At 35.8% G+C, this 19,953-nt stretch overlaps 1 protein-coding gene across 6 annotated transcripts in view; it reads right to left on the bottom strand.

Annotated features, from left to right (window-relative positions):
• LOC138309476 (arf-GAP with SH3 domain, ANK repeat and PH domain-containing protein 2-like) overlaps nucleotides 1–16,435 on the bottom strand; it is a 105,963-nt gene extending 89,528 nt beyond the window's left edge. For 2 of the 6 annotated variants that reach the window (XM_069250681.1, XM_069250682.1), the window contains exon 1: nucleotides 16,191–16,434. In XM_069250681.1, coding sequence (XP_069106782.1) covers nucleotides 16,191–16,316 — 126 coding nt within the window. In that variant the 5' untranslated portion in view covers nucleotides 16,317–16,434. Of the gene's footprint in view, nucleotides 1–16,190 lie in introns of all 6 variants that reach the window. The other 4 variants (XM_069250687.1, XM_069250686.1, XM_069250683.1 and 1 more) reach the window with 3 other exon arrangements.
• Between the last annotated feature and the right edge of the window lie 3,518 nt (nucleotides 16,436–19,953).

Genomic DNA, 19,953 nt, shown 5'->3' with positions numbered 1-19,953 from the left:
GATATCTACGATTGTCTATAATCCGAGTAAATCCTCAGGAGAATGTTGGCTTTACACAAGGAATGTCATTACACGACAATATTTGTGTTTTTGTCGAGGATTCGGAATCCCAAATCACCTAAACCTTACCATAATATTGATTTCACTACAAAACAGCTGGGAAATATTTGTAAATAGCACGGTGTAAATACATGCTTTACATGGGTATTGTAGATTGAATCTTCAGTTATAGGCTGAATACAAACACCAGATGCACAAATGAAGCAATTACAAGGATAATTGGGGATGGAAGGGGGGGAGGGGGGAGATGCTAGAGGTATCTGTATATGTCCTATTTAATTCAGGAAAGGAGACAATGTAGTGACCAAACTGGGGTATGAACATGGGATGGTCACATACTGGCTCAACAAGCTTGTGTACTACACACACCTACAAATGAAGGGGGATAGCTATGCAAAGACAAATGTTTCCTTGGCTTATTACAGTACAGTATACACCGGTAGTCTTAGAAGGGGTTTTATCCCTATTTCTGTAATACCATAACTAATTGTAAGATTTTTGTATACATCATAACAATTGTAAATTTTTGTCCCTATTTCTGTAACACATCATAACTAATTGTAAGAATTTTTGTCCCTATTTCTGTAATACATCATAACTAATTGTAAGAATTTTTGTCCCTATTTCTGTAACACATCATAACTAATTGTAAGAATTTTTGTCCCTATTTCTGTAACACATCATAACTAATTGTAAGAGTTTTTTGTCCCTATTTCTGTAACACATCATAACTAATTGTAAGATTTTTGTCCCTATTTCTGTAACACATCATAACTAATTGTAAGAATTTTTGTCCCTATTTCTGTAATACATCATAACTAATTGTAAGAATTTTTGCCCCTATTTCTGTAATACATCATAACTAATTGTAAGAATTTTTGCCCCTATTTCTGTAACACATCATAACTAATTGTAAGAATTTTTGTCCCTATTTCTGTAATACATCATAACTAATTGTAAGAATTTTTGTCCCTATTTCTGTAACACATCATAACTAATTGTAAGAGTTTTTGTCCCTATTTCTGTAACACATCATAACAAATTGTAAGAGTTTTTGTCCCTATTTCTGTAATACATCATAACTAATTGTAAGAATTTTTGCCCCTATTTCTGTAACACATCATAACTAATTGTAAGAGTTTTTGTCCCTATTTCTGTAATACATCATAACTAATTGTAAGAATTTTTGTCCCTATTTCTGTAACACATCATAACTAATTGTAAGAGTTTTTGTCCCTATTTCTGTAACACATCATAACTAATTGTAAGAGTTTTTGTCCCTATTTCTGTAATACATCATAACTAATTGTAAGAATTTTTGCCCCTATTTCTGTAACACATCATAACTAATTGTAAGAGTTTTTGTCCCTATTTCTGTAATACATCATAACTAATTGTAAGAATTTTTGCCCCTATTTCTGTAACACATCATAAACTAATTGTAAGAGTTTTTGTCCCTATTTCTGTAATACATCATAACTAATTGTAAGAATTTTTGTCCCTATTTCTGTAACACATCATAACTAATTGTAAGAGTTTTTGTCCCTATTTCTGTGAAACACATCATAACTAATTGTAAGAATTTTTGTCCCTATTTCTGTAACACATCATAACAAATTGTAAGAATTTTTGTCCCTATTTCTGAAACACATCATAACTAATTGTAAGAGTTTTTGCCCCTATTTCTGAAACACATCATAACTAATTGTAAGAGTTTTTGTCCCTATTTCTGTAACACATCATAACAAATTGTAAGAATTTTTGTCCCTATTTCTGAAACACATCATAACTAATTGTAAGAGTTTTTGTCCCTATTTCTGTAATACATCATAACAAATTGTAAGAATTTTTGTCCCTATTTCTGAAACACATCATAACTAATTGTAAGAGTTTTTGTCCCTATTTCTGTAATACATCATAACAAATTGTAAGAATTTTTGTCCCTATTTCTGTAACACATTCATAACTAATTGTAAGAATTTTTGTCCCTATTTCTGTAACACATCATAACTAATTGTAAGAATTTTTGTCCCTATTTCTGAAACACATCATAACTAATTGTAAGAGTTTTTGTCCCTATTTCTGTAATACATCATAACAAATTGTAAGAGTTTTTTGCCCTATTTCTGTAACACACATCATAACTAATTGTAAGAATTTTTGTCCCTATTTCTGTAACACATAACAAATTGTAAGAGTTTTTGCCCCTATTTCTGTAACACATCATAACTAATTGTAAGAGTTTTTGCCCCTATTTCTGTAACACATCATAACTAATTGTAAGAGTTTTTGTCCCTATTTCTGTAATACATCATAACTAATTGTAAGAATTTTTGTCCCTATTTCTGTAACACATCATAACTAATTGTAAGAGTTTTTGTCCCTATTTCTGTAATACATCATAACAAATTGTAAGAATTTTTGTCCCTATTTCTGAAACACATCATAACTAATTGTAAGAATTTTTGTCCCTATTTCTGAAACACATCATAACAAATTGTAAGAGTTTTTGTCCCTATTTCTGAAACACATCATAACTAATTGTAAGAGTTTTTGTCCCTATTTCTGTAACACATCATAACAAATTGTAAGAGTTTTTGTCCCTATTTCTGTAACACATCATAACTAATTGTAAGAGTTTTTGCCCCTATTTCTGTAACACATCATAACTAATTGTAAGAGTTTTTGTCCCTATTTCTGTAACACATCATAACTAATTGTAAGAATTTTTGTCCCTATTTCTGTAACACATAACAAATTGTAAGAGTTTTTGCCCCTATTTCTGTAACACATCATAAATAATTGTAAGAGTTTTTGCCCCTATTTCTGTAACACATCATAACTAATTGTAAGAGTTTTTGTCCCTATTTCTGTAACACATCATAACTAATTGTAAGAGTTTTTGTCCCTATTTCTGTAACACATCATAACTAATTGTAAGAATTTTTGTCCCTATTTCTGTAACACATAACAAATTGTAAGAGTTTTTGCCCCTATTTCTGTAACACATCATAAATAATTGTAAGAGTTTTTGCCCCTATTTCTGAAACACATCATAACTAATTGTAAGAATTTTTGTCCCTATTTCTGTAATACATCATAACAAATTGTAAGAATTTTTGTCCCTATTTCTGAAACACATCATAACTAATTGTAAGAGTTTTTGTCCCTATTTCTGTAATACATCATAACAAATTGTAAGAATTTTTGTCCCTATTTCTGAAACACATCATAACTAATTGTAAGAGTTTTTGTCCCTATTTCTGTAATACATCATAACAAATTGTAAGAATTTTTGTCCCTATTTCTGAAACACATCATAACTAATTGTAAGAGTTTTTGTCCCTATTTCTGTAATACATCATAACTAATTGTAAGAGTTTTTGCCCCTATTTCTGTAACACATCATAACTAATTGTAAGAGTTTTTGCCCCTATTTCTGTAACACACCATAACTAATTGTAAGAATTTTTGTCCCTATTTCTGTAACACATAACAAATTGTAAGAGTTTTTGCCCCTATTTCTGTAACACATCATAAATAATTGTAAGAGTTTTTGTCCCTATTTCTGTAACACATCATAACTAATTGTAAGAGTTTTTGTCCCTATTTCTGTAACACATCATAACTAATTGTAAGAGTTTTTGTCCCTATTTCTGTAACACATCATAACTAATTGTAAGAGTTTTTGTCCCTATTGGTGAAACACATCATAACCAATTGTAGAAACACATCATAACCAATTGTAGGAGTTTTTTTCACTATTTTTGAAGCAGTCACTGGCTATCTCAATGAACAGACAAGACTAATCAAAGTGAGGTCTTGCTCCAGAGGAATACAACAAACCAGTTCACTTCTCAGCTTTTTGTAGGCCCTTTTTTCACCACCTGATTCAGTAAACACAATGTATAACAGTAGGATTCCATTTCAGTCAGTACCCATTGTTAGTACCCCATTGTCAGTACAAAGTACAGTAGTAAAGCCATATACCTATTATATGTATGAAAATGATCTTTATACACATTTACAAACTACCAGATGTATTTCTGTTCTTAATGATATAAATGATCTCAGATCTGCGTTGATATATATCCGTTTGGATTTGTTAAGCTGAATGGGACTGAGCAGGGTTTTCAACATTCCATTAAAACCCTTCTTAAATACTATGGTATATATATTCCTCCTGTTGTACTGTGTTTTTATAACAATGGGATTTTGCACTGTCATACACTGAATGCTCTCCAGTAAATACCCAGCGTTGTAGTAAACTATCTTCACTACAATTAAGGGTATGCACCAAATTACCGCACAAGATTTCTCAGATTTCTTCAACAACAAAAGTTTAAATGAGCATTTTGAAATGATTTAGTCCTTCTAGAACTTCTTATAAGCTTGATTTTTTTGTTTTAGAAGCAAGCTCTTTTGCGAACATTTCTCTAGATCTACTGATTATGAGATGTACCGACATATTCTCAAGCTTTACGACATTCCAAATATTTGAACTTGACAGATAGAAATGGGAGTTTGCTTTCTTAAAGAAAACATTTGGGGGAAAAGGAGTTCTGTACAGTTTCCATTATTATCAACAACTGTAAATGTTTATCTTTTATTGACTTTTTTTTTGGAATTCTGATTCTCTTAGCGAAAAAAAATTACCTAAATTTTTGTTTTGCCTGCACAAAACATCAGTTCCAAGTTTGGCGTACTTTAAACCTATAGCATTTGTACCTTCCTTCTGAGCATTAACCTGCACCGATAGGGTTGATAAAAGGAACAGATGCTATTTATAGCCATTTAGTAACCGTAGTTACGTATCCTACAAATCCCAAAGGTATGGGAAGGGTCACCGAAGGTCGGGCTAGCTAATCAGAAAGATTGCACTCAAATAGGAAAATCTACCCTTTAGGCAGCGTTCTCAAAGATTGTGTGGATTTTTTGCTGTCGAATAATTCACATTTCAGATTGTGCACCAGAAATGAATGAATACCAGAGAGTAGGTTCCAAGCTTCTCTGCGCGGTGTTTACACCTATAGAGTCAAAACGTACATGTGATATTGATTGTCTGCCATCCCAGCTCCAGGAACATATGTAGGATATTTGAGCGTTTAGACTAACTCATTTGTCTAAATATTTTGTCTCAGCGGTACAAATCACTTAAAGGTGCTGTGTATTCTATATCAATTACACTTCATTTACCAGACCTACCGTATTCACCCAAATAACCTAAAACAAACTACTCTATTCATTTCTTTCTCAGAAAAAAAAGTATTTACCAAAAATCTACTTTTGCACTACAGGGTATGAGAAGGCTAGTAGCTAAAATTACCTTCATTCTATGTACTATCTGTCCACTTCTGGGTCATGGTGGCAGAGTGGTGTCTGACATTCTACCAATATGGCCCTCCACCTCTGGGACATTAACATTGGCTGAGTGGTTAAGGTGTCTGACATTCTACCATGCACTAGCCTTCCACCTTTGTGTCACAGTGGCTGAGTGGTTAAGGTGTCTAACATTCTACCAATTGCCCCCCAACCTCTGGGTCATTGCCCCCCAACCTCTGGGTCACAGTGACTGAGTGGTTAAGGTGTTTGACATTCTACCACTAGCCGTCCACCTCTGGGACATAGTGGCTGAGTGGTTCAGGTGTATGACATACAACAACTAGTTCTCCACCTCTGGGACATAGTGGCTGAGTGGTTAAGGTGTCTGACATTCTGCCACTAGCCCTCCACCTCTGGGACATAGTGGCTGAGTGGTTCAGGTGTATGATATACAACCAGTTCTCCACCTCTGGGACATAGTGGCTGAGTGGTTAAGGTTTCTGTCATTCTGCCACTAGCCCTCCACCTCTGGGACATAGTGGCTGAGTGGTTCAGGTGTATGACATACAACTAGTTCTCCACCTCTGGGACATAGTGGCTGAGTGGTTAAGGTGTCTGACATTCTGCCACTAGTCCTCCACCTCTGGGACATAGTGGCTGAGTGGTTCAGATGTATGACATACAACTAGTTCTCCACCTCTGGGACATAGTGGCTGAGTGGTTAAGGTGTCTGACATTCTGGCACTAGCCCTCCACCTCTGGGACATAGTGGCTGAGTGGTTCAGGTGTATGACATACAACTAGTTCTCCACCTCTGGGACATAGTGGCTGAGTGGTTAAGGTGTCTGACATTCTGCCACTAGTCCTCCACCTCTGGGACATAGTGGCTGAGTGGTTCAGATGTATGACATACAACTAGTTCTCCACCTCTGGGACATAGTGGCTGAGTGGTTAAGGTGTCTGACATTCTGGCACTAGCCCTCCACCTCTGGGACATAGTGGCTGAGTGGTTCAGGTGTATGACATACAATTAGTTCTCCACCTCTGTGACATAGTGGCTGAGTGGTTAAGAGGTCTGACATTCTGCCACTAGCTCTCCACCTCTGGGACATAGTGGCTGAGTGGTTCAGGTGTCTGACATTATACCACTATGGCCCTCAACCTGTAGTATTTTATGGTGTTTTATAAATTACATTGAATCAGAACTCAATAGTCTTTCATTACAGAAGTACATCATCAAATCAGGTCAAGGTTCAGAATTTATTTTGGTACAGAATATTGACCTTGATCTTCAAACACCAATATTCACCTGTAACTAAATGACAGTCATCAAAATACCTCCATATTTGTCACCAATTACAACATCACCTGGAGTGAAATTGTCACAGATTAAATGAACCGTGCTCTACACCTTACCTGTACACACCTGAGATAATGACGTAACATCTCTAATGTCCCTATCTGATATAAATCTTGATACCTGTAGTGATCGTGTAACGAGATTTCAGGTAACATTCCTAGCCTAAGGTGTCCAGTAATGTTATGTCTGTATCACCATGTAACTGACATTTACCTATTTTATGTATGCAAATTGTCATGCATTTGGATGAAATAATTGAAGCTTGAAACCTGACATAACGAATCAGACAGGATGATACAACTAATCAAATGTGGACCACCTCTGTATAATGACCACCTGTTTAATTAGACCACATACTTGGGATTAAAATGGTCAATTTCGACACATTTTTACATACTTGTGGACCACTTGACAATAACATAGTTTGTCTGTGTACCTTGGGTGGTCTTTACAGACTACTCATAATAGAACATTTCATCCCCTTTGAGGTGAGACAGCTAAGAGAATCTCCACACAAGGGGTAAGATTTTTTAGACTTTTCTGAGTGTTTAACATGCAGCTTATTAAGAATCTTCTCCTTAGGTTTGAGATCTCCTGTCTCACCCCAAAGAATGTGAATTTTCTTTTTCTCTTATACTGCATGTGCGCTACTTTGTTCTAGTATTGACTAATGCAAGCAAGGATAACCTGATCTGAATGTATGGTTGTTGTCACCATGTTTGTGACATAATTACATTGTTGTCATGACGTGTTACTGTTACTGAGCCATCATACAAAAATTGAGAACAAGCCAAGATCTTGTACGGCTTGAGCTTGTCTTTACCAAAGTATTGGACGAGACAGAAATATCTCACACCGAAAAATTGTAGTATCAAAGCTGTCTGGGGTAATAGAATGGTTTGACTTACCTGGACTGACATTGTTATGAGACTAAGCTAACATTCCAAACTAAAGTTACGTCCAGGTCCAGATCTCCGACTAACTGATGACTTAATGATAGATCTAATCATATAGCCATCAGCTATACAGATAAAGAACCTGTGACCATTACTTACAGCACGCTTTACATGGACGTCTAGGGGCTATGTTTCAACACCTATGATAACTTTATAGAAATCATCTTCAGGAGAAATACCATTAGAATTCAGCTATAAAGCTAATGGTGAATTGACAGTATAAATCCTGTTGATTTCAACCAAAGGCTATCAATATTTAATTCAATGATTGCTCTATAGTCCATTTCAAAGAGCGATCCTTCTGCACTTCATTCTTTGATATATCAACCAGCAAAATGAAATACCCAAGTAACGTTTGTGTTTCTTTATTGTAAAATCACACAAGAGAACTGCAGATTTTAACAAAATACAGTAAAATAATGCTACAAATAATGAACTTCTTATGGGAACCAACAAAAGTTTATAACCATGGATGTGTTTCTTATATAAACATGTTTTACTGTAACATAACAGAAATGTCTGCCTCATATATTACAAAGCAGGACAGAAGTTGAAGGTTGGGACACAATGGACAGGAGAAACAATAGATATGGAGACATCAAAACAATAAGCCAGCTACCCTGGTCACTAGTTTGACTCCTCAGATCCACTCATACAAAACCATTATCATTTACAAAGAAACTCTGTCCTGAATGATATCTAGGGAGAAATACAACACTACAGAATTCCATAAAGGATTCCTGTGAGGATGTAACAGCGGACATGGTTGAGCGAGCATGTGACCCCATTCCCTAATTAGTTTTACAGTAGTACCACCAAACATAGCAATGAACACCTACTATATATTTACCCCAGTTACACTATCAGCTGATCTGTTTTTGTAGACCGAGAGCAAAATGTTCATGGGTGTTACCATCACATTGTACCCAAAATGTTCATGGGTATTACCATCACAGTGTACACAAATTGTTCATGGGTGTTACCATCACAGTATACAAAAATTGTTCATGGGTGTTACCATCACAGTATACAAAAATTGTTCATGTGTATTATCATCACTGTGTACATAAATTGTTCATGGGTATTACCATCGCATTGTACCCAAATTGTTCATGGGTGTTACCATCACAGTATACAAAAATTGTTCATGGGTATTACCATCACAGTGTACACAAATTGTTCATGGGTATTACCATCGCAGTGTACATAAATTGTTCATGGGTATTACCATCATGGTGTACACAAATTGTCCATGTGTATTACCATCACGGTGTACATAAATTGTTCATGTGTATTATCATCACTGTGTACATAAATTGTTCATGGGTATTACCATCGCATTGTACCCAAATTGTTCATGGGTGTTACCATCACAGTATACAAAAATTGTTCATGGGTATTACCATCACAGTGTACACAAATTGTTCATGGGTATTACCATCGCAGTGTACATAAATTGTTCATGGGTATTACCATCATGGTGTACACAAATTGTCCATGTGTATTACCATCACGGTGTACATAAATTGTTCATGGGTATTACCATCACGGTGTACACAAATTGTTCATGTGTATTACCATCACTGTGTACATAAATTGTTCATGGGTATTACCATCGCATTGTACCCAAATTGTTCATGGGTGTTACCATCACAGTATACAAAAATTGTTCATGGGTATTACCATCACAGTGTACACAAATTGTTCATGGGTATTACCATCGCAGTGTACATAAATTGTTCATGGGTGTACATAAATTGTTCATGGGTATTACCATCATGGTGTACACAAATTGTCCATGTGTATTACCATCACGGTGTACATAAATTGTTCATGGGTATTACCATCACGGTGTACACAAATTGTTCATGTGTATTACCATCACTGTGTACATAAATTGTTCATGGGTATTACCATCGCAGTGTACCCAAATTGTTCATGGGTATTACCATCATGGTGTACAGAAATTGTCCATAGGTATTACCATTACGGTGGACCCAAATTGGATATTACCATCACAGTATAGCCAAATTTTCTCCTCCTTTTTCTAAGTTGTTTATTTATATAATGTCTGAAGAGCCTTCCTGAACTAAAAGTGTACAGACCCACCCACTCAGTCATTGCTGACATGCCAATCTGGCCTGGTGTTGACCCAATTAATATTAGATGACCTAGATATTCGAGTGTTCCACATAAGGCAATCAGTGATAACACTAATTATGTTACAAACTCATGACTGGTTCTGTAGATACTTTGATAGCAGACATTTAAAATCAAGTTACATTTTTCTCTGGATAAAAACTTTGTATATATCTCAAGGGAACTTTGTGGTCTCAAACTTTAGCAAATTGTCCCCATTTGGTCCCCATTTGCAGATTCCTTTGATTTCATGATGACACTTAACTATAGAGATCACTACTTTACATACAGATTTAGACTCTATAAACAGTTCAATGATCGCCATTTTAGCTGATACATGGTATTTTATCTTGAACTCCATCTTGAGAAGCCCCCTGAAGTCACACATATACCAACAGTAGGTATGTGGCCACCAAGGTAAAGACATTGATTAACTGAGATCAATATATGTGTGTAGACCTTCCGCGTGTTCAGACTCCTGGTTCAGCCTCCAATACTGGGATGAGGAGATTGTATCCACAACAGGAGGTCTATAAAGATTAAGACCTTGAAACTTTTATACGTTTTAGTCAGAAAATTTATTGGGTGAATAACCAATACACATTCAAAAGTTAAAACAATTGTAAGAAAACATGATTGAAAACAACACACTTTTTTGTGAATGACTTGGGATTATTTTGCTTCCTTCTTGAGAGGAACTATCATATTTGACACAAATAGCACCCAGGGCGAAAAAGAATTGAAAAAGAATGAGGGGGTGCTTTCAATATCAATAGGGTCAAATTTAGACTGACCATTCACAAATGTATTACACAAAGTTAGCTATTATTATCAATTTGCAAAAAAAAAACCTGCAGAATTTTGATGGTCTCAGTCTGCATTCAGTTTGCAAGTGGGCATTGCAGCCTCCGATATGGGAAGGGCACTTATTAGGTCAAACACAGTATACCAGTATATGGAAATGGGACGGAAATAATCTTTGTAAGTAGACCACTAGACTGTAGAATTTGACTAGAATGTGAAATACTGTAGTAAACTGAAGATGTCAGATATACTCCAACTTCAAGCTATTTTGGAAATCCTGAGACTGGATTGAGGCCCCTACCCAATAAGCTTCCCTTCAATATTTCCTAATTAACTCCACTCTGAACTTTGCTAGTAGGATCAAAAGGGGTGACTACTATTAAAACTAAGAAAACAAATTACTGTTAGCAGTAGCAACAGGTGTTTGTGGTTGTCTCCCCTGCCTTCTATGCTCATGAGTTGTCTCCCCTATCTTTTGTGATATGAGTATGTGTTAGATCATGAGTTGTCTCCCCTATCTTTTGTGATAAGAGTAAGTTTTAGCACATGAGTTGTCTCCCTTGCCTTTTGTGATATGAGTAAGTGTTAGCACATGAGTTGTCTCCCCTGTCTTCTGTGATATGAGTAAGTGTTAGCACATGTGTTGTCTTCCCTGTCTTTTGTGATACAAGTAAGTGTTATATCATGAGTTGTCTCCCCTATCTTTTGTGATAAAAGTAAGTTTTAGCACATGTGTTGTCTTCCCTGTCTTTTGTGATACGAGTAAGTTTTAGATCATGAGTTGCCTCCCTTGTCTTTTGTGACATGAGTAAGTTAACACTATCAGGAAGTTGACTGAGAAGCCAGGATGTCAGCGACTTGGTCAGCGATGACTTCTCACCACTCACCAGTATGTGTACTAGTATAGGACAGGGAAATAATCTGTCATGTATTTTGTATACTATAGTCAGATTATAATACTACCACATCAAATAGTATACAAACTATATAACAGATGATACACAGACTTACAAGGAAATAATCTGTCATGTATTTTGTATACTTTAGTCAGATTATAATACTACCACATCAAACAGTTTAGTATATAACACTAACAGATGATACACAGACTTACATGGAAATATCTAGAAAAAAAATTCCTTCGATATAAAAAATAAACCCAAATAAACCCAGATCACCAACAATTCAACACAAAATGTGCACATCTTTAACATTTACATTTCTTATACATTTTTACATGCTTGGAAAACAGTGTGAAATTCTTTACGTCAATCAATTTAACTTGTAACTATATAGTCCTATTCATTTAACCATTTAACAATCAATTAATCCACAAACCCAATGACTGTAGGCTCAATTAATCCACAGACCCAATGACTGTAGGCTTAATTAATCCACAAACCAATGACTGTAGACTCAATCCACAAACCCAATGACTGTAGGCTCAATTAATCCACAAACCCAATGACTGTAGGCTCAATTAATCCACAAACCCAATGACTGTAGGCTCAACTAATCCACAAACCCAATGACTGTAGGCTCAATTAATCCACAAACCCAATGACTGTAGACTCAATTAATCCACAAACCCAATGACTGTAGGCTCAATTAATCCATAAACCCAATGACTGTAGACTCAATTATTCCACAAACCCAATGACTGTAGACTCAATTAATCCACAAACCCAATGACTGTATGCTCAATTAATCCACAAACCCAATGACTGTAGGCTCAATTAATCCACAAACCCAATGACTGTATGCTCAATTAATCCACAAACCCAATGACTGTAGGCTCAATTAATCCACAAAACCAAATGACTGTAGACTCAATTAATCCACAAACCCAATGACTGTAGGCTCAATTAATCCACAAACCCAATGACTGTAGGCTCAATTAATCCACAAACCCAATGACTGTAGGCTCAATTAATCCACAAACCCAATGACTGTAGGCTCAATTAATCCACAAACCCAATGACTGTAGGCTCAATTAATCCACAAACCCAATGACTGTATGCTCAATTAATCCACAAACCCAATGACTGTAGAGTCAATTAATCCACAAACCCAATGACTGTAGGCTTAATTAATCCACAAACCAATGACTGTAGACTCAATCCACAAACCCAATGACTGTAGAGTCAATTAATCCACAAACCCAATGACTGTAGGCTCAATTAATCCACAAACCCAATGACTGTAGGCTCAATTAATCCACAAACCCAATGACTGTAGGCTCAATTAATCCACAAACCCTATGACTGTAGGCTCAATTAATCCACAAACCCAATGACTGTAGGCTCAATTAATCCACAACCCAATGACTGTAGCTAATTAATCCACAAACCAATGACTGTAGACTCAATCTCTGTAATTAATCCACAAACCCAATGACTGTAGGCTCAATTAATCCAAACCAATGCTGTAGGCTCAATAATCCACAAACCAATGACTGTAGGCTCAATTAATCCACAAACCCAATGACTGTAGGCTCAATTAATCCACAAACCCAATGACTGTTGGCTCAATTAATCCAAAACCCAATGACTGTAGACTCAATTATCCACAAACCCAATGACTGTAGACTCAATTAATCCACAAACCCAATGACTGTATGCTCAATTAATCCACAAACCCAATGACTGTAGGCTCAATTAATCCACAAACCCAATGACTGTAGGCTCAATTAATCCACAAACCCAATGACTGTAGGCTCAATTAATCCACAAACCCAATGACTGTAGACTCAATTAATCCACAAACCCAATGACTGTAGGCTCAATTAATCCACAAACCCAATGACTGTAGGCTCAATTAATCCACAAACCCAATGACTGTAGGCTCAATTAATCCACAAACCCAATGACTGTAGGCTCAATTAATCCACAAACCCAATGACTGTAGGCTCAATTAATCCACAAACCCAATGACTGTAGGCTTAATTAATCCACAAACCAATGACTGTAGGCTCAATTAATCCACAAACCCAATGACTGTAGGCTCAATTAATCCACAAACCCAATGACTGTAGGCTCAATTAATCCACAAACCCAATGACTGTAGGCTCAATTATTCCACAAACCCAATGACTGTAGGCTCAATTAATCCACAAACCCAATGACTGTAGGCTCAATTAATCCACAAACCCAATGACTGTAGGCTCAATTAATCCACAAACCCAATGACTGTAGGCTCAATTAATCCACAAACCCAATGACTGTAGGCTCAATTAATCCACAAACCCAATGACTGTAGGCTCAATTAATCCACAAAACCAATGACTGTAGGCTCAATTAATCCACAAACCCAATGACTGTAGGCTCAATTAATCCACAAACCCAATGACTGTAGGCTCAATTAATCCACAAACCCAATGACTGTAGGCTCAATTAATCCACAAACCCAATGACTGTATGCTCAATTAATCCACAAACCCAATGACTGTAGGCTCAATTAATCCACAAACCCAATGACTGTAGGCTCAATTATTCCACAAACCCAATGACTGTAGGCTCATTTAATCCACAAACCCAATGACTGTAGGCTCAATTAATCCACAAACCCAATGACTGTAGGCTCAATTAATCCACAAACCCAATGACTGTAGGCTCAATTAATCCACAAACCGAATGACTGTAGGCTCAATTAATCCACAAACCGCATGACTGTAGGCTCAATTAATCCACAGACCCAATGACTGTAGGCTCAATTAATCCACAAACCCAATGACTGTAGGCTTCAATGTGTAATTGGTTTTATCTGGATATACACCTATCAGTCAGTGTCTTTATCTACTTGTCTTAAGGGGCATCAGCCGAGCTACATCTGGTGATCTATAAATACTCTCTCAGGTTTACAAGTACTTATATATAAGAAGTGCAAAGTAATGTAAATTTATTGATATATCAATAAATTTACATTCCTTTGCACTTCTTCAATATAAACTAAAAGGCCAAGGTGCAGTCTGCAAGGGTATAAATGACAATTACCACATTTATCCTATAAAGTGTGATTTTTCCCATTCTTGCAAAAATGTTTAGAATCGCACTAACTGATAAACAAATTGATAATTAATTCAGCCAAATTTAATGAGATTATGTACAAGGACTTGTTCCAGAATTAACCATAATTTGCTGTCTGTAATCGTTTCCTGCTTAGACTTCTCATACATATGTAGTCCAAAGTTGCAGATGTCACATTTTTATAGATTTTTTGAGTGAAGTCTTGGAACAGATGTTCAAATCTAAAACAATACAGCTTATACTGGAATATATATCTGTACCAGTGCTGCATTGCCTCTGTTACAGCTGTGTTCATGATTAATGGTTTCTATACAGACAAGATACTAAACTCTCTCATATATCATGTACATAGCGCAGATAAAACTAGAAAACCAATGATCCTGCGTCTTATCGATCATAACATGATCAAACATAAAGACAACAGGAATGATTTATCATGTTTTGAACAGACTGATTAGAGACCACACAAAGCGAGACATGTCCTATTTAAATCTGTCTATATGTCACATATCAACTTTCCATAAAACGGCAAGAGCATCATAACAATGCAAGGAGGTAGATCAAATTGTTTAACGTGTTAAGAAATTCTATCACATATACAGCTCTCCTGTACTGACTATAATTAGGTCGTGTTTCAGACATACCAGTATGCATTCTACCCCTCTCTCCAACCTTAATATCATTTAGAGGCTCAGTGGTTTAGGTGTCATATATTCTATCATTATTCCTCTATGTCTTCTCCATGGCTGCTATGGCTGGGTGGTAAAGGTTCTGACAAACTATACCACTTGCCCTCCATTATTGCATAATGATGGCCAGGTCACATAATTAAAGTATCTTGACTTTCTTCCACTAGCCCTTCACCTCTGAGTCATGGGTCGAAATCACAGGTTTAATTAAGAGGTCTTGACATTCTACCACTAACCTGCCACCTCTGGGAGGTAGTATATTGGTCCAATTACATATAAAACGGTCCTACTGTATCGAGTTTAACTCATCTTTCCTTGCTAATCATGTCCATTCTTTTAAAAGCTTTCAAAAGGATTCCATCGAACCGAATGCTCCTGTGTTGTGGTTTTCAATGCATGCTGTTTTATTTTTTATGTTGGTGTTAGTGTGATAAATCAATCATCTTCATATATATAGCAAAGTTTATAACTGATCCTAGGGAAAAATGGGGCTAAGACATTCAATAATTATGAATGAACGAGAGCAAATTAATGGTTAAATTTCTGTTTCATGTGGTTAGCAGTTCTAGCCTATTAAAGCCTGAACATGATAGTATACCACACTACATATTAAAAATAAACGATCAGCAACATCTGAACATTGGAATACACAAATATAACTCCCCGCCCCTTTATCTTCAAAATCAATTCCTTGAATGTAAATCATAAAATGCGTGTCAAATGCTTTGAATGGAGAGTGATAGACTGAATGTACTGAAATAAAAACAACGTTATCGAAATGACACCCAATAAAATATTTTATAATCGCTATGAGGAAACACAACATTACACCAACCTCTTCCAATGTTGACACTGTATTCCGACAGTGCGACATCCTCTTGGTGAAAGCTGACGTCGTTGGGGATTTGTAGTCGTCCCATGTTTCACTAAGAAACTCCGAAACTGTTATTTGTTCCGGCATTTCGCCTGACTTATTTTTTCTGTCCTCGAGTCGTCCGCATCAGAAACACAGGAAGTCAGTCTCACTCACTTGTTGTGTATTCAAAATGGCCACCTCCCTCGGGCTGAATTTCCTTTGAACTTCCGATTGGCTCACAGCTGTCGTCTTCCTATAGTCTGTTTCAAAGTATGACATTTTAATCGGTTGTCTGGCATTTGAACGTAATGGAGCCATGCGGACGTATTTAGTTAGCTGCTTTAATCAGAAATATAATATATATATAATAATTTAATGTTTTTTAATGTGATTTTTATGTCAAAGTAGTTTATATATGTTGTTGTTTTTTGTACATAGATAGATAAGTGATGCCTGATGCTTCATTCATTCAAGGATTTATAAGTGTCATATACGTCCTTGATTCATTCCTCTAGTTATAAAATATAAATATACTGCAACTTTCATATGTGCACGTTTCATCGATTTAGTAAATCTTACGTTATATAGTAACACCACGTGTGTACATTAGTAGGAGTATTGTAGTAACGTGACGTCATAAACAAAATTACGCCGTGATGACGTCATCCCATTCATATAATTTACAAACTCTATCACTGAGCTATTCATTCATTCATTCATTCATTCATTCGTTCGGGTTTCACATTATCTGCTGTAAACTTGATCTAATTTGATCATTGCATTTTGAACACGACTCCGTCCTCTTTTACTACAGTAACATATAGTACCACTAAAGAGAAGAATTAAATGGTCAGGTTATTGCCAACTTAAATTTTGACCACAGACAACTTCGTACAAAATTAATTCTGATTTTAATGTGCCAAATAATTAAGGAAAAGGTCCAACGCATGAATAAGAATGTTTCGACTTCTGGCGGTAAAATGGTGATGTACATTTTAGTTTACACTACACGTGTAGCTTTACCTTAGTTGATATACTTTTGTAAATTATTCTTTAAATTGAGCAAAGACGGCTTGTAATTCCGCTCTATATGAACTTCGATACATCGAGGTTTGACTGTATAATGAAGTGTGCTCGTTTTATGGCTATCACAGCTTTATAGTATTACCAGTTACATCCAAAAGGTGTAAAATAGATCTTTTAATTGGTTCAAATTAAATGATTTGACAAATATAGTAGATGTGGTGTCAATATGATAAAACATGAGAAATGTTACTATATGTTTAAAAAATCATTAGTTAAGAGCTAGCATAGCATTGAAATATTTCTTCTTGGACTCGTATCGTATAAGATAACAAGAGTTGTCTCCCGTGCACAGATTACTCTAAGTGTGATATAGACAGGAGTCGTGTGATCATATGTCATGTTAACGTTCAGCGATTTTTGTATTCAATCTACAATTCACAATTATAATGTATATCAGAGATTTATATAATACTATTTAAATCTCTGTGTATATGAATTCAAGCGTGGGTTTCCCATGCAACAGGCTTCCTCGATATTCTAGTACTTATATATCAACGCCGTAATATTTATACGACAGTGAGATAGTAACTTATGGAATATATAGAGGATTATGCACAGATTACTCGAATTTCGTTTGAAATCATAATTATACATACACTTGTTTAAGTGAACAACAGAAATAAAACGAGTCTAAATTTATTTAGATTTATATATATGGAACCTTATTCATCAAGGTGTAATTATTTATTACAATGTTATTTTTTTATTCAATTTTTAGCAATTTTTGGCCAGGAGGGCGGGGGCCAATGGGAAATTATTTAAATCGCTATAGTATAGAGTTCAAACCAAATTTGGCCACAAGCATTTGGGGATTGTTAAATTTATAGGGAAATAAAGGTAAATCATAAATCACTACATGTCCTAGAGTTCTGTGGATTGGTGACCAAATTTGTGTGAACAGTGTGTCTGACCCCCTGGGGGCAGGAGGGGCGGAGCTCAATAGGGGAATTGTGACTACTACATGGAATGGATTGTACTGTTTCTTTGGGGATTTAAATACTTCATATATAATATTAATAAAGGTAAATCCATTAAATTACAGAGTTCTGCATGGATTTGACAGTTGGCCACAAACAATTCGGAACTTGTATATTTGGGCTCTGACCCCCCGGGGGGGGCAGGGCGGGGGGGCCCAATAGGGGAAATAAAGTCAAAATGGATTGGCCACAAACAGAGGAGGGGCGGGGCCCAATAGGGGAAATAAAGGTAAATCCTATAAATCGCTACTAGTCATAGAGTTCTGCATGGATTATAACCAAATTTGGCCACAAACATCCTTGGGGGAAGGGGAATAGAGCTTGTATAAATTTTGGCTCTGACCCCCAGGGGGCAGGAATGGTGGGGCCCAATAGGGGAATTAGAGGTAAATATTCAAATTTCTTCAGAAAATAAACAATGAACCTGTATCCAGAATATTACTTGGCATTACAAACCAGGTGAGCGATACAGGCCCTCTGGGCCTCTTGTTGTGTTATGTGTGTGTGTGTGTAAATTGTGATACATGGAAAATTACTGTTTGGATTTTACTTCATATATATTTACATTATTCACATTTTCAGTATTCCGATATAAGTCAACTTGGCTAGTCAAGGGTATTCTGCACTCCCCGGGAAGTATCGTACTGAATACCCGTGACTAGCCAAGTTGGATAAAAGTGCATTTTAGTACAAGTTGGAGATTTACTTACAACTCAGGAGATACACAGTATCGTTTACCAGACCTATGGTGAATAATGTTAGGTTGGTTGGCTTATCGTGATAAGAGAACGTTAAACATCAACTGTACATTTAGTCTTTATAATAATGCTTTACCTATTGCTTTAGAAACTAATCATCTTGGTTTTATTATGAATAGTAAACATCAATCCTTTGAAAGGATTAAACAGGCATGTAACAAGTTAAAAAGTGGTACCATGGCATTACTACGTTCTGGTGCACACCAGTGTGCCCTGAAACCCCTTACTATTTCAAAAATTACCAAAATAAAAGTTTATCCTTCTGCTCTATATGGGTGTGAGCTTTGGGTGTTATCAAAACCTGATTTATTAATGCTTGAAAGGGCTCAACATTTTATCATAAAGTCTATACAAGGGTTTGACAGAAGAACTAGAACAGATATGTGTACTTCACTAATAGGTTGGACCTCTATTGAGGCTTATATAGATATTAAAAAACTATTGTTCCTAGGCAGAGTTTGCAGAATAAAAAGAACAAATTTGATTTTTAGAATTTTCAATGTGAGATATTTTTTAAATAATGTGACTACGTATGTTCAAAAAGGTTTTATTCCAGACATTACCAAAATACTTAAGAAATACAACTTATATGAATATGTCTTAAAAATTTTCGATGATGGATCTTTTCCTTCCAGATATTGTTGGAAGGCATTAGTCCACAAATCTGTAACTATGTATGAAACAAATGCCTGGAAATTGAGAATGTCAAATGACGCAGAATTCACACGATTCTTATCATTACATGATTGTTTAAAACCCCATTACCTTTGGAAACTAGCTCTACGTCATCCAAATTGCCTTGAAAATGTAAAATATATTATGAAAATGATTGTGTCTGTACGTTTAGAAAATCCTGTAATATTATGTCACTATTGTGGACACTTTTATACTGATATTGTTAGTCATATTGTTTTGAATTGT

The sequence above is a fragment of the Argopecten irradians genome, chromosome 15 (assembly GCF_041381155.1).
Source record: "Argopecten irradians isolate NY chromosome 15, Ai_NY, whole genome shotgun sequence".
NCBI classification, from domain to species: domain Eukaryota; kingdom Metazoa; phylum Mollusca; class Bivalvia; order Pectinida; family Pectinidae; genus Argopecten; species Argopecten irradians.
The sequence above is the reverse complement of the archived record's forward strand: the minus strand, read 5'-3'. Positions and strand labels throughout refer to the sequence as shown.